Source organism: Amblyomma americanum, chromosome 8 (genome assembly GCF_052857255.1).
Source record: "Amblyomma americanum isolate KBUSLIRL-KWMA chromosome 8, ASM5285725v1, whole genome shotgun sequence".
Classification (NCBI taxonomy): Eukaryota; Metazoa; Arthropoda; class Arachnida; order Ixodida; family Ixodidae; genus Amblyomma; species Amblyomma americanum.
This window is the reverse complement of record NC_135504.1, coordinates 95,789,548-95,810,776: the sequence shown is the minus strand read 5'-3', so window position 1 is coordinate 95,810,776 and position 21,229 is coordinate 95,789,548. Positions and strand designations below refer to the sequence as shown.

Here is a 21,229-nt window from a genome sequence, read left to right as displayed (position 1 = left end):
TTTCTTTAGATGTCTTCCACATCATTTCCTTAAGGTTTTGTAAATAGTTCATGTCAATAGGACAATATTTCAGCTTAATGGATACCGTGCTCAAAAAAAGGCGGCTTTGTGGCCAACGGGCTGCGTGCTCGCCTGGCAATCCGAAGGTACCTAGTTCAATTCCCCGCACCTCTGGGAGAATTTTTGTGTCTTCATTTTTGCGTTGACTTCACTGTTTTACTGTGCTGACGTCATGAGAGAGCTTGGTGACGTCATTCAATAATTTATGGATATGGAGGGCGAGAGCAGTCGGCATTTGTGCTAATTGAACATAGAATGCTTACGCGTTAATAATGTGCAGAACTGGCTCACGAAAAGGTGTGGAGAGTCGGGTTTGGTTGCTACGGCTGTATAGTGAGAGTCAAATGTCAATTTTATTGCCATTTACAGTACAGGTACCTAAGATACGTGGCTCTAAGTTTCTTGCTAGAGAGCGATGCAAGTTCAGTCAGGATAGATAATGTTTTATCGTTGTCACGCTCGTCAATGTCACGCTGTACAGCCGGCGAACCATCGACGATCATCTGGCGAAGAGTTTGCAATTGCTTGAACATGCAAATTTCTGATTTTTTTGTGCTTTTTCTTGACAGACAGAGTTAAAAACTTAGTGAGTGCTGGAAGAAGGGGTTGTTTTTTGTATTAGGTCCTGAAGTTCTCAGACCAATGTTACAATTCGTTAAACGGTTAATTTCGGCTTTCCCGTGATGTTATCGCCCTCAGCAAGTGACCAGAACTCGCGTCGGTTTTATCTGAATTTCTCGCGGCTTCATGGCTGCAAATTTAGATGTCAGCATCGACAAATGTGCTCTTGAACTTAGCCGGCATAAGCGTATTCTAATTCACAGCGTCTTTGAAGCGGTCTGCAAAGAAAACCACACATAATGCCTGCAGATTTTTTTACAGCGAAATTTATTGCCGCAGGGCATCAATAATGTTTGAACGTGTGATGAAATATGTAGTAGTGTTTAAATGAATGAAAAAAGGCTAGCTTTTTTGATGAAGTCCAGTAGAGAACGATGGTACAGTCCCTGTGTCCAGGCAATGTATGATGCAGTGTTGCTTGGTGAAAGACCCGCTACATTCAGGTGCCGGATCCTCGTAGGCTTGAGAGCTGGGCAGTCCCACAGCAAGTGATAAATGTGGACTTCAATGTCCTCGTGTTTACATTTCGGACGCCCTGCACGAAGAAACAAATCTCAGTACTGAGGCCACTTACGAGTGACGGAAGGTGTGAGGGCAACCCCGAACCGGATCCTCCTAAGCGCAACCTCCTCTGCACGGGTAAGACCGCGGGGGAGAGTTACCACTCACGGAGAGATGAGAGCACGTGTGCGGCGCCGGATGATTTCCTTTCTTAATGAAAGGAGGGTAAAATTGTCCAAATGAATTAGCCGAGGCAGTGGTGAGTCTGGATTCTCAAGGCGGGTCGCTAAATCTGCCTGGTTTTTATATGTCATCAGATCCCATGGGACCCACTCAATACGTACTGGCGGCGGGATGCGTGCCGCTAGCCGGTGGATTTCCTGACATATCGTTGGAGAGCGGCTAACCCGTCGTAGCAACCGGACAACTTGAAGGGCGTCAGTGCGGATGACAACGCCGGTCGAAGGGAGCATAGTTATGTCGGCCACGGAGCATAGTGCTTTTTTAACTGCAACGAGCTCAGCACAAAAGAGCGAAGAGGGTTCCTTAAGCTGAAACCAAGAGGTTTGATTCAGGGCAAGTCTGCAAGGGCACTAAATAGCTGTTGTTGCTTAGCAGTCTTGTATGCTTGCGTCTACATAGACAACAATGGATCCTTCAGGCAGGCAAGAATCTTGTTCCTCAAATTTCTGGCGAAGCAACTATGCCGAATTAGCAGATGTTGGTCGGCGATTACCTGTTGGCTTGTTGTCGCTGAGCAGTAGAAACTTCCATGGGGGAAGAACTGGCGTTGGCGGCTGAAGAATGGAGTTTGACGTTGCATAAGTCCTCAGTGCATGCGTGGAGTGCGATAGACTGGCCTTAATACTGCGCGCATCACGGCGCAGCTGCACCAGTTCATCAATGCTATTGAGCTGCGCATCTCTTGCAAAGCTATGACAGGTGTCATGTGTGGAAGGCACGTAGTGGTCCTCATAGCCTCTTTGTTCACGGCTTCAAGGCGATCCCATTTGGCTCTTCTAAGATGTTGAAACTCGGCTTGATAAACAATACGTTGCTGCAGAACTGCCGTCACCAATTGCTGTGCAACGAACGAGCCTGCGCCACCCGTTTTAGGAGCAATTCTTCTAATCAAACCCAAAGCCTGAATAGCTCGTTTTTTGCCTGAGAAAGCCATGCAGTCGCTGATCCTGATTAGTGAATCATTAAGCCAAGGATTTTCACACTCGGACTTTCCTGTAGTAGGGTGCCTGATAGACAAGGACGGACTAGACTTGCACCAAGTTTATGGCGTCCACAGCTGTTTGCGACTGACGTGTATGTTGCTTTATGCACGGATAGCTGAAGTCCGATGGATAATGCGTAATTGTAGTTGACATCCAAGGCAGATTGAAGGGCAGCCTCCTGAGTACGGAGATCTTGGTGAGTACTCCGCACCATGATGGCATCAGCGTACTGAGGAAATTATATGTCACGGATGTCATGTAAGCGCCAAGCCAGCAGGACGAAAGCAATATTAAAAAATGTCGGCGACAATACTGATCCCTGGGGCACGCCGCAGAGAGGAACGAATGATCCGACCGCTTCGCCGCTTAGGCGTATTGCAAATTTTCTGCCTTCCATAAATAATTCGACAAAACTACGCACTCTCAGAGGGAGATGAAGCTTGTCAATGGAGTTCAGAATGGCTGCATGACTGATGTTGTCATATGCCTTTTCAAAGTCCATTGCTAAAACGGTACGCAGATTGCGCCTGCGGCTTAATGACGAAACTGTAAATGCCAAGACAGCCAACCCGCCCTCTGTACCAATATATGGATGAAAGCTGATTTGTAAGGGCTGATAAAAATCGTGCTGCTCTAGCCACCCCCACAATCGTGTGGCTAGCATTTTCTTCGCCAGTTTGGACAGCGTAGGAGTTAAGGAGATTGGTCTCAAGTTGGCATGGTCCGTCGGAGGCTTTCCTGGTTTTGGGATAGGAATCACGGCAGCGGATTTCCAGCTCTCGGGCACTACGCCATCCATCTATACTTTGTTTATGGTGTCAAGTAGTTGAAGGAGTGCAGCGCTACTCAGGTTCTTGTAGACCTCGTACTGAATATTGTCCGGGCCGGGCGCTGTTTTCCGTTTCGCATCATCTATTGCAGCCAGCCACTCAGGCATAGAGAACGGACACGCAATTCCATCTCTGTCGACATCAGACGGCTTTTGATGTACATGCGCTGTAGATTTTCTTGTGAGAAATGCTCTTTATGTGGTGTGTGCGCACATATCGAACATTATGTCATGTACTGCCCAGAGTACAACGCGGAAAGGTGTGTGATGTTCGCTTCCTTCAAGAAGACAGGAACCCTTCACTGTACAGTTCAGGATTTTGTCTACCCGAGTGGAAACCAGGCATGCAGAAGGGAGGCTGCACGCCTTCTTTTAACATTTCTGCAGTACCCTGATCTTTTTTTTTTAAATGGTGAAAGCAGGAATGGACTATGGTCTACTTTGATTGAATGTGTGCGTAGGTGATGTCTTCTGGAGTAGACTATGTTATACTGTGAGTGAATGTGTGTATGGATAGTGGCTCTGTAATGGACTGTGTTTCTAGTGTGTGAGAACATGTGCATAAATGGCGACTTCTGGAGTGGACTGTGATGTGAACTGTGTGGAGTGAATGTGTGCATAAATGGTGACAGCGGGAGGGGAATATGTGTTATTATAAGAGACTGCGCGCATAGTGGGGTAGATCCGACAGGATTTAAGACATTATTGACATAGAAGTGACGCTACGGTGGAGTAATTGCCGGCAGAGTAAGCAAGGCTAACCCGACCGTGACATTCAACACCTCAACCCATCGTCCTTGTGAGAAAGCCGATTTAGTTGAAGTGGCAGTCAAAAAGCTAATTTGCAGAATGTTATCACGCATTCTGCTTTAGCGCAAGCATGCAATCTTCCGACCTTGAAGTGACAGCTGCTGAAATTGGTTTGGTTTTTTTGGGGGGGGAAAGGAAATGCCGCAGTATCTGTCTCATATATCGTTGGACACCTGAACCGCGCCGTAAGGGAAGGGATAAAGGAGGAGTGAAAGAAGAAATGAAGAAGAGGTGCCGTAGTGGAGGGCTCCGGAATAATTTCGACCACCTGGGGATCTTTAACGTGCACTGACATCGCACAGCACACGGGAGCCTTAGCGTTTTTCCTCCATAAAAACGCAGCCGCCGCGGTCGGGTTCTCAGAGTGGAAGAATGGTATGGTGCAAAGAATATTTACATATAATAAAAACAACAGCGGCCGATTATAGACCTCTGGGGAACACAATTCTTTACTTTGGCATATGAAGAAGATTCTTAATTAACGCTGACGTATTGATACCTGTCGGATATGGAGCTATGCATTAAATCTAGAGCAATTCCGCGCACCTCATACGTATATACTTTAGACAAGCGAATGGTGTGATACACAGAATGGAATGCTTTCTTCAAGTCAAGAAATAAGCCAAGTGTATAAAGTCTACGCTCGAAACTATTGATTATGTCTTGTTTGATGTCTCGTAATGCTACTTCCGACGATCGTTTTTTTTTCGAAACCCGTATTGCATGTAATTTACTACATTATATGTATTAAAAAATTTTTCAGCATATTGTTCAAAGCACTTGCAAAAACTTTGGAAATGACCGGGAATACAGATATAGGTCTATAGTTATTGACTGCTTGTTCATTAACACCTTCAAAAATCGAACAAACGCCTGCTGTTTTAAAATATTCAGGAAAAACTCCAACTTCAAACATTCTGTTAATAAGATGGGATAAAATTGGAGATATTATATCTGAGACATATTTTATAGGTACAGGTTTTATGTCGTCGAAACCAGCCGCAAGATTGTTCTTATCTTGCTTATCAATCGTTGTACTTCAATTGGAGTAACTGGGATTAAATGTATAGAATTTACAACACCAGGCTCCTGTAGCGCAAGTTCTTCCGCGTGATCTATATTCGTGCTGACGTTCTCACAACTATTCAGAAAACAATCGTTCACTGCAGATGCGGCTTCATTCCCGTTTACCAAACCTGATGGCGTTTGATACATCAGCGTCTGTGTTTGAAAATACATTTTTGACATCCTAAATATACCGGGAGTTCATTCTTTATAAGGTCCGAAACATAAAAAAAAACGTAACTTGGTCTTCCCTTTTTTATGCACGGCGGCCGTAATTGGGGCTACGGCGGACACCCTGTAAGTGGTAGAATGCTTGAATTAGTTAAGAAAATAAATAAGCACATTAAAACCTTTTACATGTTCAACTTCGACAAACTTTACAATTTTACAGTTTAGGTGGCATGTTGTATTTCCATAATTGGAGCCCGCCCGCCAAGCCTCTAGCCAAGAAAAAAAAATCGGTAAGTTTTTAGGGCTCATTAGGAGGGGACAAAAAGTCACACTGGGGTCGTACTGTATAAGCTGTCTATTTTGCGCCGTTCATTTCGCATTCATTCCGTCCTCGGCCAATGGTCACTGATATATACCCGTCGTTTTTTTGCGCCTGGGGGAAGCGACGTCTGTTGGGTGGTTCGTGACCGGACGCCACCACTGGCAGCGTATCGCAACCAGTACCAGTCTGTGGTCACCTCCGGTGCCCTGCGGTTGACAGAGCACTGCGATGCATTGCACCACTGGCTGCGTATTGTATCAAATCGCACTCAGTAGTAAGACCTCGTCAATTGCCGCCCGATGTCACCCAGTCTGAGGGATCACTGACCGATGACCTGAATGACACGCAGTCGACGACGGAATACGGAGAGGCATCTTCACATGGTATCTCAGCTCCCGTGAGCACCTCTGACGTATATTGCTACGTAATACGCTTTGTATCACACTGCTGACGTCATCAGGTGTCCACACTGACGGCCGACTGTCCCGGTGTCACTTTTGCTTCGCTCCCCGTCGGAACTAAATGCGTGTGCCGTTGCGCTTTCCATCCGACTTCAAAGCGACTGCACGGCCGTTCTCCTATTTGGAAGCCACATAAACAAATCCTCGCGCTTTTCTTGCTTGTGGCGTGTGAGAGCATCGGCCTAAGAATGGCGTTGGGGAGGAAAGGAAGGGTAGCCACGGAAAGAGAATGTGCGTCGCAAAAGCAACCACGGAGAACAAGCATCTGTTGGCGCAGTTGAACGCTTCCAAGCACTCGGGGAGCCGGCTTCCAGGGAAGACATTGTTTGTGACAATTTAGAATAAATTGACTTCGATAGATTTTGTGAGTAAACAAGGAGGTTGAAAGCGTATGTTCTGGATGAAGACTTTGAAATCAGCGTGTTTGCGTTCGTAGGAGCGAAGCCAGAATTTATTCGATAAAGATCCCAGTGTGCCGGCGCAGGTGTGACCTCAGTGTGGAAAGTCATTGTCAAGCACTGTGTATATTCTTTTCAAGTGAGTCTGCGCCGGCAGCTAAATGCGACACAGTGACCGAAAACGAAGGAAGATTTCCTTAACTGAGCCCTGATTCTGTTAGACGCTTTGAGCGCACAAACTACAACAACAGTTGACAGGCAATGTTTCGTCTGGCATTTCCAACGATTGAATCGTCGGCGCCTACTTTTGTGAAGAGTCGGTGACTGAAGGAAAGTACCACGAAAAGATTCTGGAAGGAGTAGTGGAAGGTTTCATTAACGGGCGCCTCTCAAAGTGCTGAGGGAAGTGTCGTACCAGCACGATGCAGCGCCAGCACATTTTTCTGGACGTAGTTTGAGAAACCTCGATGAAGACTTTGTATTTAACGACTGCGTACCACGGCCCCCAATGTATCCAGACCCGTCTCGATGTTTAGGAATAACCTTGAATTCCCTGTAAACGGCATTCCGGTGATGTCTTTTGTAGACGATGATGCCACCCTTTCTCTGATTACTTTCGCCTTCAATAACAGCCTTGGTAATGAAATCATGTGCGGTTTGGATAGCCGAGTGATATTTCCATACGTTGAGAGAACCGCTGGCGATACTCGGAGGTATCTTCTTAGCAAGATATAATCGCTAGCCACGTGTTTCAAATGAATATCCGGTACTTTCTTGCTGAACTCTTGACGCACGATGCTGTTCTTATAGACGTTTTGAACCGTGCGGCGCAGCGCTTCATTTTCGCAGCGAAGGTATTTCTTTGTATGCGACTCTCAAGCTGGTCTTCATTGAAAATTTGTCGATCGATGACCGAGTGTTCTCTCTGTCCGAGGTCATTGTTTCCACGATGACCGCATAATTTCCTCGAGTTGTTCTAACGGGTATCGCTTGCGATACATTTGACGCTATAGTAGAACCGTCTTCCGTTACTTCGCTAAAAAATGTTTGTTTATCCCCTGCTGCTTCGTTCTACTCACCAAGAGATAACCTGCCTTGTTACAGCGTTGCAAAAATCTCCGCGGCTTTAAAGAAGGCGCTCTGGGCCATCCGGATGCCCGAACAAAACAAGTCTCGATTCCCGGCCACGATCAACTCATAACTGTCTTGAAATGACTGCTAAATTTACTGTAGGTTTTCTAGAATCCTGCGCTCGTTTTGGACATTGCGAAACACCAACCACAGTAGATTCCAGTTTCCCATACTCATCACCTAATAAATACCAGATCTGTCCAACCTAAACGACTGGCGCTGTACCGACTTTCACTCTCAGAATGCGAGATAATCGACGAGTAAATCTGTGACATGCTGCAAAGACGCATTATTCAGGAATCTTCAAGTGGGTGGGCCGGCCCAGTGCTGTTCATTAAATAGAACGATGGAACGTTTCATTTTTATGTCGATTACAAACGCCTCATTCCTGTTAATTATGAAGAACAGTGTCTACCTGTTTCTCCGAATAGATGCCGTCATCACCTGCCTCGATTCAGGTTCGTAGTTTTACAAAGTTTACGTGTGGTCCGGATAATAGCAGATCCTCAGGCAGACAAAATGCAAATAGAACACGGCGTTTATAGACCCTCACGGGCTGCACGGATTTGCTTTGCGTCATTCAACCTCTGCCGTGCTCCTGCCCCCTTTGAGAAATTCATAGACATGTTTCTGCGTGTGGTGAAATTGCCAGTTTGCATGCGTAATTTGCAAGCTGTTTCGTTCTGTGAAGGATTTGCGCCAAACAGAATAGCCGTTTATTCGTTGTCGTTGACTGCCTCGACGAAGTAGACCTCGTACTAAACAATAAATAGTTTGGTTTATGGTGTATAGGGGTTTAACGTCCCAAACCGACTCAGACTATAAAAGACGCCGTAGTGAAGGGTTCCGGAAATTTCGACCAGCAGGAGTTGTTTAACGTGCACTGGCGGAGCCCAGTACATGGGCCTCTATGATTTTGCCTCCATCGAAATTCGACCGCTGCGGCCGGGATCGAACCGGCGCCTTTCGGGCAAGCAGCCGAGAGCCATAACCACTCATCCACCGCTGCGGCATAAGAAGTCCCGTTTCTGTTAAAGCCACAGATGACTTGGGCACCTGGTTGACAAAGATAGCTTCATACACGACCCGCAAGGAACTCGAGCTGTCAACTCTTCACCAGAGCTGAAACGGCTGAAATAGCTTAGAAAAATATTGGGGCTTTCTTCCTTACGTTCCGAAATTCGTTCCCAAGTGTGCTGATTTAGCCTATCGGCTCGCATGTACCCTATAAAAAGACATTCAAGTGAACTCCTCAATGCCGCCGAGCTTTTCAATACAAAAAGTTTCATCAGACATGAAGACCAACACTGCATCGCTTCTTCACGAGAGCTCCCAGTGAACTACACACTGACACCGACAGAGTCAGTGTCAGCACATAACAGCAATAAAGGGGAGCGAGTACACCTTTCATTCATTTATTCCTTCTTTTCGTATTCACCTAACACTATACAGGGTGGGTAGTCACTAGCTTGATGCATTATCTAAAACAAATCAACCCCTTTTCTAAGCGTTTATCGCAACTGCTGCAAAGGTCAAGAACCCTTCACAGCGAAATAATGTGACGAGTTCGTTTTTTGTGTTGCAGGAGAGAATATTCAAATTGAAATAATTTTTTTCCTATTTATTCTGATATCACGGCATCAGGCAAGCGAAAATTGTGGTGCAGACAACAAAACCATGGTTAGATCTCGCCAGTGCTATACACAGTCTGGTTACAGGAAGTAGTCCGAGGCCTGAACTGGGAACAGTTTGGGATAAGAGTTAATAGAGAATACCTAAATAATCTGCGATTCGCTGATGACATCGGCGTACTGAGTCTCTCAGGGTGTGAACTGCAAATCATGATCAATGAGATAGACAGGCAGGGCAGAACGGTGGGTTTAAATATTAACATGCAGAAAACAAAGTAATGTTCAACAGTCTAGCAAGGAAACAGCAGTTCACAGTTGGTAGCGAGGTGCTGGAAGTGATAAAAGAATACGTCTACTTAGGATAGGTTGTAACCGCTGGTCCGGGCCAAGAAAGGGAAATAACTAGAAGAATAATAATGGGGTAGAGCGCATATGGCAGGTCCTCCTCAGATCCTAAATAGCATTTTACCAATATCACTCAAGAGAAATGTACACACCAGCTGTATCTTACCGGCACTCACATTTGGGGCAGAAACGTGGAGGGTAACAAAAAACATTGAGCTTAAGGGACACGCAGAGAGGTATGGAAAGAAAATAAAAGGTGTAACGTTAAGAGACCGGAAGTGGGCAGAGTGGAAGAGGGAACAAACGCGGGTTAATGACATATTAGTCGAAATCAAGAAAACGAAAGGGGCTTCGGCAGGGCATGTAATGCGAAGGCAAGATAACCGCTGGTCCTTAATTGCAATGGAGTGGATTCCAAGAGAAAGTAAGCGTAGCAGGGGGCTGCAGAGAGTTACGTGGGCAAATGAGATTTAGAAGTTTGCGGGCATACGGCGGGCGCAACCTAAAAAGGGCAAGGTGGATTGGAGACACATGGGAGAGGCCTTTGCCTTGCAGTGGCTATAGCCAGGCTGATGATGATGATGATTTGTAGCGCTTGTGCAAACCATCCCAAGAGATAACGAGTTCATAGAAGGGAACTGCTATGACAGCGCAGCATTATGGGCTACGAAGTGTTTCTTCGCACAAAGATTCCTGGCTGGGAAAAGGAAGTTGTAGATTCCGAAAGACATCACTGCTGGCACAACATACCTGACTTGCCTAAAGATTAATGAACATAATGTTGAGATAAAAATAATTTCCGGACAATTTAGGAAAATCTAGAGAATGCTATAAGCGAAAATTTTAGAGGGAACATACTGACCGCAATGAGTGGTCGAGGCGCTTTTCAGTAGCACAATATCGCATACTTTGCTTCCCCATGCAATAATTAGCAGCTGTGACTGCCAGTTTCATGCGCTTTATCCCAGAATCTTAAAAGTATGGCAGCGCTCTTTAATTCAAGAGCGTCCTCTGAGCGCTGCATATGCTGTTATGACGTCTGTGCTCAGAATGTATTCACGATTATCACAGGTGATTAGGTATACGAAGAGCGTTAGCTCTGATTACTTACGTTTGTCAAGGACGTGTCCGTCAGCAATGAGGGTCAAATTGAGCAAAACAGTTACCACGTGACCACATTATATCTCACAGAAACTGTTGGCGCGTAACGTCTCAACTGATGCCTATCATGTTGATCCGTTATATGTGCCAGTATACCGCCCATCGAAGTGGGATCCCCCCCCCCCCACCCCATCTCCGGGACCAGGATTAACATAAAACCAGAGGGCCACCCGTTTGACGCAGTGTTTTCGAAGTGGTGTCATGTGACTTGCCTTGTTCCTGAGAATAACGTTAATAATTGAGGTGAACCCGAAATTGTGTGGGAATTGCATTGACGACCTTTCCTCCGAAACCGTGCATTCCGAGGACCTTCAGACGGCCATTACGGCCGACGGTTTCTCGAAGGTGGTTCTGGATAGTGTCAGACGATTCGTTGTGTTGTAGTACACACGCTTATGAAGTTTATTAACTGGTATAACAGGAAATATACCCGATATCGCGAAGGTGGTTGTAAATCGCAATAGTAGTGCAAAACCCATGAGGTATATGACGCTGTCTTAGAAGAGATGTTTCCGGAAACATCCTCGGATGATTGGAGTTGGTGTTCTCCACGTTTACTCAGCACACCGATGGAAACTCTTGAAGCTTCCCTAGCTGGCGCTCTTAAGTCGATCAGTGAGGTAGTGTTGGTGGAAATAAATTGTAAGGTAAAGACTGGTACTAGGTTTCAAATTAGTTTTCAAAAATTTTTGTTACATCAGTGAGATGGTTCCGCTGTTCTTGGCTGCAAACGAATATTGATGGGCACTGCTGGATTTAGCACAACGTTGTTTACGGCAACCGGCAATGGATCCGGCACCTCATCATCGAGGACAAGCTTGTACCTTTTTACTATATTGTACAGCGTCTTCTTCAGAGCCATCATTCCCAGCCTGTGCGCAACGCAAATTCTTGGTCCAAGTCCGAATGGGTAGTACGTAGATGGCAAGCATTCTCGCCGTTCTGCGGAGAACCTGTCTGGCAGGAAGCGCTCTGGTTCAGGCCAGATTTCTGGATCCCTGTGCATGTGCCAGGTTGGCGACACAAGTGTTATTCCTGCCGGAATGAACCGGCCGAGGATGGTGGTGTCTTCGGAGCACTGGCGAATTATCATCACTGGAATGGCAGGGTAGAGACGCAGTCCTTCACGAACAACCATATCTAGACGCTCAAGGTTCATAACGACGTCTTCATCCAGTTCGCTCGTTACACTATCGGGTGCATTGCTACTAAGTAATTCAGCCTCGGCGTTCGCGTCAACAATTCGGTTAGGTTGATGCCCATCCACGCCCGTGTTTATTCTCTTAAACGCTTCACCTGCATCGAAAACACAATCTGGTGCATGGAAATCTTTCCTGTTGGTACTTTTATCCGTGTTTTTCTTCTGAGCCGCCTTCAAGACAACTTGTGGTTCGGTCCCTTGTGGGCTGGATGAAATCGCTAGGTTTTCGTTTTCTTCCATTTGAATTTTGCCTCTACATTTTGCAGCAATTTCTGCTTCTATCTTATCTTGCTCTTCGGGGTGTTTTGCGAGGAGGTATAGCAGAAAGGCAAGCGACGCGGAAGTGGTGTCAAAGCCGGCGATGAGAAGAGTGCCAAGGTTACACATCAAGATGCGGTCGTCGATTGAACGGGCGCTAGTGGCTTTCGCTGCCGACGCGGCAAGCATTGCTGTCTGTGTGTCGATCACGTGCTGTAGCACGTCATTTTTCCGTGGCTGTTTTCCGCTCCGTCGCTGGTTTATGATGTCCAATGTGTCACTCATTACCTTTCCTATAGCTTTGCAGAAAGGTGTAAATGGGTAGACGCACTGGAGGATTGTACTAAGTCCGGGATAGGCAAAGGCGCTCTCAAATACGGTATTGTCTGCTTCCCTGAATACTGTTCTCAGTGCGTTCAGAGATGGATCATCATTTTTCGCCTGGCAGTCGACCTGCGAGAAAAAAAAAGAGTTGCATGGTGATGTCTCTGTAGGTCAGTAGTACAGAGTATGCGGAAGATTGTTCAAAGTCAACGCGGAACGCTAAAGAAGCAGCGGAGAGGAAACGACTGACAGTAAGAAAAAAAATGAAATGAACAGAGGTGCTCAACTTGCAAGTTTTTCTTTCGAAAGGTGTTTACCCCGGTTGTACGCGGCAGACTGGGGGCACATGACAAAAATGATGCGGCAAAATAAAGAAAAAGGTGCCTTTTTACACACAAATAATTGAAGAAATGGTGCGAAAGTAACTAACCAATGCGAAACAATCGAACAAGTTCAGGTCACTTGGTCTGCAAACACAGATATGTTATAAGAGAAAATGATCGATGTATATTTTCGTCGTTCCGATTTTTTGTTTATAGCGTATTTCAGCCATTTTGCTGGTGCTTCACACGACATTTCGCTTTTGTTCGGTTTTTTTTTCTACATAATTTCTACTTTTTCTGTTTTAACTCACATTCCTGGCTGTCACTGGTGTTAATTTCTGGCTTTTAACATCGGTTATCATTGCGTTTCTTGCCAGATGTACCCTTGTTGCTAGCCTTTTTACAAACTTCGCGATTGGTTTCTTATAGTTTAATTCTTGGTTTCTGACCTTTCTACCTTTTTTCTTGCCCTTTCGAGTAGCGTTGGGTTTTTTTCTTAGTTACTCTTATTTTTACTAATCTGAAACTTCTACTGCGGCGTTTTGTTGGGCTTCAGAAATCTCAAACTTCACTGGCCAAGTTTCTTGTTAGGGTTTAGATCATGTTTACCCGCCTTCCACCCTAAAGGTTTGGAAAGTTAAGCTCGTTACCCTTTAATTTTGGCATCGTTACTTCAATTATTTGCTCGAGAAAGCACTTTTTGCCTTTTTTTGTCCTGTCTTGGTCATTTTCTCCTATAAAACTCCACAAGAATTATACTGTCATTGGTCGAAAATGAAAGTTTTAGATTCAGCTCTCTGTCCTTTTGGCATCGTGTGTTTGTCTCTTCTTGTGCTTGCCCATTTAATGGCAAATTAACTTGGCTATTAGAAAATACCGCCTAGAACTGTGCTAGTTGGATTATACAATTCAGCTCTGTAAGGTAAGGGTAGTTGCCATAGGACCGCCGTAGCGAAGAGCCCCGTAAATTTCGCCTCCATCGAAATTCGACCGCCGTGGCCAGGATCGAACCCACGTCTTTCGGGTCAGCAGCCGAGCGTCCCAGAGCCACCACGGCGGCCCCAAGTGCTTTATCTCGTGGCTTTTCACAACCTTCCGCTGAACAAACACGTTACCTACTAGCGTATTTTGGAGCGAAAAGCTTCACTACGCTAGTCAACACCGCGCTTCGCGCGAGCCGGCGTATGTCGGAGCACGAGTGACATCACGCACGGCGCAGGTGGCCACCGCCGCTATGCGCCATCGTTTGACGTTCGCCGCAAGCGCGTGCTTATCGCGGAGGCCGACTATATAACCGCTTGCCAGAGAATAGGCGTGCGCATTCAACATGGAAGGGGTAGAGAGTGATACTACCGATACAGAAGTGCTACCACGGGAGTTGGCTTAAAAGGAGCGAAGCAATGAAAGGCTGAAAGCTCAACGAGCGTCCAAGACACCCGAACAACGAGAACAACGTCTCGCTAAACGATGCAGCAAAGCATAACGATAAGCTAAATCATAGGCATCACTGAACCTTTTGGCTTCGAGATATCCAGGCTTCACCTTAGCTAAGCCCCAGCCAATTTATTTTTTAACTTTTCATAGCCATGCCGACGCCATTTATTTTAGGAGTCCTCCAAAAGTCACGTTAAAACGTCCATTCTTCTATATGCTTCCTAAAACATTGGGAGGGGGGAGGGGGCCTATTTTTCAGTCCAGTAGAATAACAGACCAGGGAAAAATCGCCCACGGATGACGACACCATGCGTCATGTACAAGTTTTCTGTAAGCGCTATAGAGGTACGTATTACTTATGTACATTCTTCAGATTTTTTTTTATAACAGCGCAAAGGCCGCCGCGGTGGCTGAGCGGTTACGGCGCTCGGCTGCTGGTCGAAACCACAGGCGGTCGAAATTTCCCTGACCCCTTCACTACGGCGTCTCTCATAGCCTGAGTCGCTTTGGGACGTTAAACCCCGATAAACCAAACCAAACCTATAATAGCGTATGAGCGCCGACTGGCCCTTGAAGCGGCGCCGAGGTGAAGCAGTGAGGAAATATGCGTAGGAAACGGGTTCACGCACTGATCTCGGTATTGCAGCGAGCATTGTGTGCTTGGCTGTTTGGATTCGCGCGAAGCAGTTTTTACGCTGGAGTTCCGAGAACGCTTGTTTTGTGCTCGATGAGCTGCTGTGTGTTGATTCGGACTGCTGCAAACGCGTAATCTTCCAAGCATGACGCTATGCTCCGGCTGTGTTTGTGTGTTGCATCTTTCAAGCGTTTTTCAAAGCTAAATTTGCAGATAACTAGGGGTCTCTACCTTTAGCTTTTGTAAGTAACGATTGCAACTGGTTTCTTCTTTTACAAAATGTCTTTAGACAAATACAGACTGTTCATGAACTTCTGTCTATAAAGTCCATAGACAATCTATAGACAAATCATTAGAGAATCTATAGAAAACAGTCTATAGGCAATACAAATCATATAGACAGTCTATAGAACATCAATGCCTTTATGGCCGTACACTTTTAGTAGAATTTTGTCTATAGACAGTCTATAGTCTATGAATAGACGAAAATTAATATTTATAGGAAGGCAATAGTTTCTATAAGAGATCTCTAGATTGTCTATTGATTTGTTTTAAGAGCGTTAGCTCTTACTCATTACGTTTCGAGATTTCGTGGGGTCTGCTGCCACCATGAGACCACAGCGCCATCTGTGGCAGCAACTAGAAAAAAGCACATCTCGCATGGAGACTTGTAGCGCCAACTACTATAGCATTGTAGAAACAACCACCTGCCACGTGCCAATGATGACGTCTCCGTGCAATATGGCGGATAGGGGCGGAACTGTGTGAGAATGACGTCAGGGGAATAAACGGCGGCATGGTTTGGTTTCTTGAATGCAAGATGGCGGCCAATATTTTTGGTTGTGCTCTCCCATCCCTTTCTCCCCTCAAAAATATCCTACAACGGTTGGAAAACTGTTCCGTTACGGAACCGCCATATGTGCATACATTCATTTACCTATATATCGGGTGTCCCAGCTAAGTTGAGCCAAGGGTTAAAAAATCAATTATTAGAGGCAGGCGAGTGAAACCAGTTGCATATTGGTGACAGCCATCTTGCGCACCACAAGCATTTTTTTGTTTCACAAATACTTAATCATTTATTTAGGTTTATTTAGCTAAATTAATTAATATTGACTTAATTTAACAATAAACTGCATTTCAAGAGTTGTTGAGCATCTTCTGAAACCCACAATCCAATATTTACGATAAGAAAATCCTTACGTGAGACACCCGGTATATTCCGACAAGGGGCACCCATCCGGGGACCGTTGTTTACCAAATTTGGTAGGCAAATAAAACCCTATGGAATGTGGTATAGAAATAAAGCTACAATTAACCAATAGGTAAACACTTTATACATTCTAGGCGCACCTTGACCCCCCAAACGAAGCAAGTTCTGTCTAGGACGTATCTTAAGAGGGCGTAACTGGACAACAGGCGCGTTCTTCTTCGCTTTCTTCGTCTAGTAAACCAAACAGCTAATGCTCGTTACATGAACGTCTTCCAGACGGTGGCGGCCTTTTTTTAGAGCGAGAGCTGTAATACTGAAGGTACACGTAAGCTTTGCCGCGTTTGATCTTGAAGCCTGACCAAAGTCAAACTTATCATACATCCTCAGGACTAACAATGTACGACTACGTGTCTTGCTGCGCACAGCCATGATATGCGTGTACAGTAGGGTTATATCTAATGAGCAGCCACCACGAGACCAATGACCAATGGTGACTTGACCTTTGACCTTGACCTCTCAGTTTTGGCCTTGACTTTCAGTGCTGAGGTTTCCATCGCGTGTTGTGTCGTCATACGATGATCATTGACTACTTAATGTTTCACCTTCACCTTTACAGCTGAGATTCACATCAGGAAATGTGAATTCTTCGCTAAAAATACCACACGCTTCGGGCTAGTTCTCACAGGTGCCGAAACCATGTAAGCTTTCGCGCACCTACTAGGTTCAGTTGGGTTGAACGTCAGGCAATACTAAGAGCGTGAGCTCTTGGTATTTACGTTTCTCTAGGACGCGTCTGCCTGCCGTGAAGATCAAATTTAATAAAGAGTTACCATATGAACAAACTGTATTACATGGCAAAAGTGGGCGTGCAGCACCCTAATTGATACCTATACTTTCTATCTGTTATATATGTGCCATGATAGCAGCCATCGAAGTGGGACACGAAAAAGAAACATCCGCGGATGTCTGGATGTGGTCTTGTGCACGTCTGCTGAGCACACCGATGTAAACGCTTGAAGCTCTTAAGTCGAACACTGGGCAGTGTTGGCGGGTAATTTTGTTGTTCGCTTTTCTCTCTTCGGTTTTCCTGATACACCCGTGCTCGGGCCAGACCATTAGCATCAAAAATATTCCAATAAATAATTATGTGTGCTAAATCAGCATAAATTTTCAATGTCTTTTAGCTCTGTCCCAGCTGAAAAAAGGCGTATTATGCAAAAACCTCGTGCAGCTATGTCATACAAATCTCATTATATTTGAATGCCATTTTATGACCTCGGTATGACAAATGTACGATTGTACAGAATTGTATGATATTTCTACGATATTTTTGTATGATATTTGGGTGACACGTGCATGACAAACCCTCCGAGTTTATTTCTTCAAAAACACTTTTCGGCAGGGATAAGCCTTAATTTTCTTCACGAAACTATAAGAAACACTGCACATGTATTTTAAATGCCTGGTCCTTCTCGCGACAACTTTCTCTTGGGAGACGGTGCTCACAATGAATTCAAGTATGTATCAAGATTTTGGTACGTGGACAATTCCTTATGATAAGAAGGGCAAAATCTTGGCGTTTTTCCCTGAATCATGAGCCAGCATAGACATTGTGTTGTGCGTGTCCTTGAATATTTTTGCGCTATATTTTCCTTGGCCCCTATAATAAATACTTAACTATTTCATCGAGTGCTTTTTTGTGTTTTTACTTCATCCTGTTTCACACGTTCCTTTTATGTTGTGACAAGCAGTACCGTTCAGGTTTGTTCCGGTAATTTATTTTAGGCGAGCATCCTCACCCCTACTGCATTTCTTTGCACTTCCCCACTACCTCAAGCGATTCGTTATCGTTTAGAAGAACACTAAAGAATAAAACTTTACCATCCATGTTAGTTATCAGCGAACTGTAGATGTGACACTGCAGGTAACTTTCACCGCCCTAAAGGTAATTTTTCCATCCTGGTCACTAAAAACCGGTTTGTTGAGGTGACACTACAAGAGACTTGCATCGGTCTAAAGGTGTTCTGAGGATCGCTGTAACAGTTGCTCAAGCCTTTGCCTGCTTTTGCGTCAGAAGCTTGCTGACAGCATCACGCAAAGCGGCTTCTTTGAGCATTGTACTCGGTGTTTTCATGTAATATAAGTTAGCTACCTCACGTAGTTTTTCCAGTAAGCAGTCTCAATCGTTGCTCTTTCTCTTCCTGACAAACTTGCAAGGTGTTTTTTGAATGTGTTTAAAACAGTTGCTAGTACGCTAGTTTTTTAATGCAAAGAATCATATATGATATCCAATAAATTAAATGGCGCCAATACATTTCTTATTTTTGGCGGCCCCCCACTTTAGTAGTAATCATCATCCTTTGATGCATTACCCACTGAGGTTTCTTGTTAACTATCTGCTACGCCCGAAGAAAAGTGTAAAAAACATACCTCCCATGCGAGAACCGTCCTAGTCAGCATGTCCAGCACCATGGCACGGGAGGCTTCAAATGCGTCTAGACATTTTCCAGCTTGGCAGACGTGGTCCATTTTCTGGACAAATCGGTCTACGCTTGAATCTACAATCCCGGAGAGATCTTTCACTTTGCTGACGGTGAAACATGCGTTGAATACAGCCCGGACATTCCGCCACCTTTCTCCTGTGGCGAAGGAATAAAATATCAATATTTTGCGAAAAACCAATTTTACTCTATTTCATAATATTTTGCAGACTCTGCATTTGGCGGTGTTCACAAAATGTTTCCATCCTCTAAATCGAGACCTGAAGATGCCGAAAATAAGAAAGCACGTACACTGTCTTGTGTTGTATAAAGCACGTTGATAAGCATCTTCCTTACCATGGAGACTGTTTATGCTAGGGGCGAAACGAGCGTCAGTGAGAAGTACTACCTTGTGCATCTATTTTCTCAGAAGTTAGGAGCGCGAATTCGTCACGTCCGTTTCTACGCCACGCAAGCCATTCGGATACATTAATCGATTCTTCAGAACTCAGTATGCGATGTTTTCGCACCATTTCTCCTGCTGGGCTGAGCTTAAAATTTCCCCTTGGTAGCATGGTTTACTTTCAACGAAACAGATTAACACAGCGGAACGGAACGAGGACAAGAAGAAAAAAATTTGCGCTGTTTTTTTTATGACGCAATAAGGAGCTGATAGTCGGCGCCTGTCATGTGTTACATGTTTCTTCTCTTCTTGTCCTCGTTCCTTCGAGCTGTGTTAATCAGTTACGTAGAAAGTATGAACCAATTAGCCCACACCAGAATCCTCATTGACATTGTTTAAAACGTTTTCGCATTGCCGCTTAAAAGAATATTCGATACGTCGAGTAACGTGTTGCGCCTGGCTATGAGGCGGGGAGGAAAGTCATTAGCGACCTCAAAAGGGAAGCGAAAATAGTTAGCGTAGCACCAACTAGACGGCTACGCAGATTCCCGCGGAGCCGAAAAAATAATCACCTGGTTCTAGGCAGGAAAGCGACCGGTGTTGACTACCGGCCATGCCGGACACACGAGGTCTCTTCCTTCCAAGGACTTAAAGCGCACGAGAGAACCGCATCGTGGAGTGCCGGCATTCTGAGCGTGGGCGAACTTTCGCTGCCGAAATCACGCCCATTCTGCAGCCGGTAAGCCAAAGGCGCTTATTACGCAGCCCGCTCCTTCCAAGGGTTCCCTCGACGTTCTGCAGCTAGCTTACCCATTCTTTAGATTAGGATTACGCCTAATAAAAAACCGTTAAGGATTGCCCGCTTGTGGTCTTTCGGACTTTTTTTTTCGTGTAGCAAGAACTCGAGCTCGTTTAACGGGCTTCGAAGGGGCCGCATTGGTGGTTTGGTGAAGAAAGACTACCTACATACAGAGAGTAGTGAAATTTTATTGCTTGACTTTTTTTTTGTCAATACTACTGTTCTTCAGGGAGAAAAAGCGAATTCACTGGCAATAAATATGGAGTTACAACTAGGGTGCTATTGCATTCTAATGGAATGGACCTCCTCTGCCCTACCAGATCTCTCCCACTGCCTCAACGCCGACGATGTCACCCTCTGGAGCATGTCAGGCACTGATGCTGAAATAAAGCAAAGCACTGCAGGATGCAGTAGACAAGGTGGTGCATCACGCCCACCAAGTATACCTCAGCAGTTCCCTTCAGAAATCTGAACTCTTAATAATAAAACACCTTCCCAAAACTAAGGATCCTCCACCCATAAACATCGAAGCATACAGAATCCGAATGTCGGAGGTACGCACCCTCTATGTCCTCGGTATGCACATCCAGAACAAAGGCGAAAATTCTCTCTCTAAAGCTAATCTCAGGAGCTGCGTCATTCAAACCACCCGCATCGTTCAGCGTCTAGCTACGAGGCACCATGGTATGACAGACACTGACCCTACATGTCTCGTTCAGGCGTTTTTCTTCAGCGGTGTAGTTCATACAATGCTCTGTTTATACTTATTTCCATCGGAGAGACACCTATTACATTGCCTCATAAGGCAGGCCTACAAATCGATCTTGCACCATCCTCAACGCACCCCTGCAGCGAAAATTCTGTAGCTTGTAATCCATGACACGGCGGCTAAAATAGCGGAAGGTCACCGCATGGCTACGTGCGCATGACTACGAGATTACCGGGTCGTTCGTGACTACGAACACCACGCGCACACATAGGCAGAAAGCGTCATTCTGCGGAGACTAAAAATCTGGAAGAGCGTCTAACCCCATGTCTAATGGAATAATGATACTTAGATTAATCTATCTCCTAAAGAAGCTTACTTATAAAGCAGCAGAAAAAACAGCCATGCCGCCGGTGGGAACCAAACCCACGACCTCCGAATATCGCGTCCGGTGCTCTTACCAACTGAGCTACGGCGACAGCGGTCCAATCTGCTGCTGTCGTGGGTATTTATGTTTATTGGATGTAAGCGAACCATGAGAGTGTTCACCAGCGCTGTTGTTTTTTTTTTTTTGTCTGCTTTATAAGTAATCTTCTTTAAGCGACAGATTAATCTAAGTATCATTATTCCACTGAATAGCACTACACATTAAAAAAATAAAAAAAACATTCCCCTATTCACTTTGGTTTCGGTGACTGTTGGCTCCCTTCATAAGTTTGTCA

The 21,229-nt window shown here is 45.2% G+C and overlaps 1 protein-coding gene across 4 annotated transcripts in view; it reads right to left on the bottom strand.

Moving 5' to 3' along the window:
- The window catches only part of LOC144102007 (cytochrome P450 3A4-like), a 115,274-nt gene that overhangs the window by 40,141 nt on the left and 53,904 nt on the right, over nt 1–21,229 (bottom strand). Inside the window, exons 3-4 of one of the 4 annotated variants that reach the window (XM_077635251.1) lie at nt 18,550–18,758; nt 11,091–12,644 (exon numbers count right to left, since the gene is read on the bottom strand). The exons of 1 other annotated variant lie outside the window; for it this stretch is intronic. In XM_077635251.1, coding sequence (XP_077491377.1) covers nt 11,430–12,644; nt 18,550–18,758 — 1,424 coding nt within the window. In that variant the 3' untranslated portion in view covers nt 11,091–11,429. Of the gene's footprint in view, nt 1–11,089; nt 12,645–18,549; nt 18,759–21,229 lie in introns of those variants that run through there. 2 more of the 4 variants (XM_077635250.1, XM_077635252.1) reach the window with 2 other exon arrangements.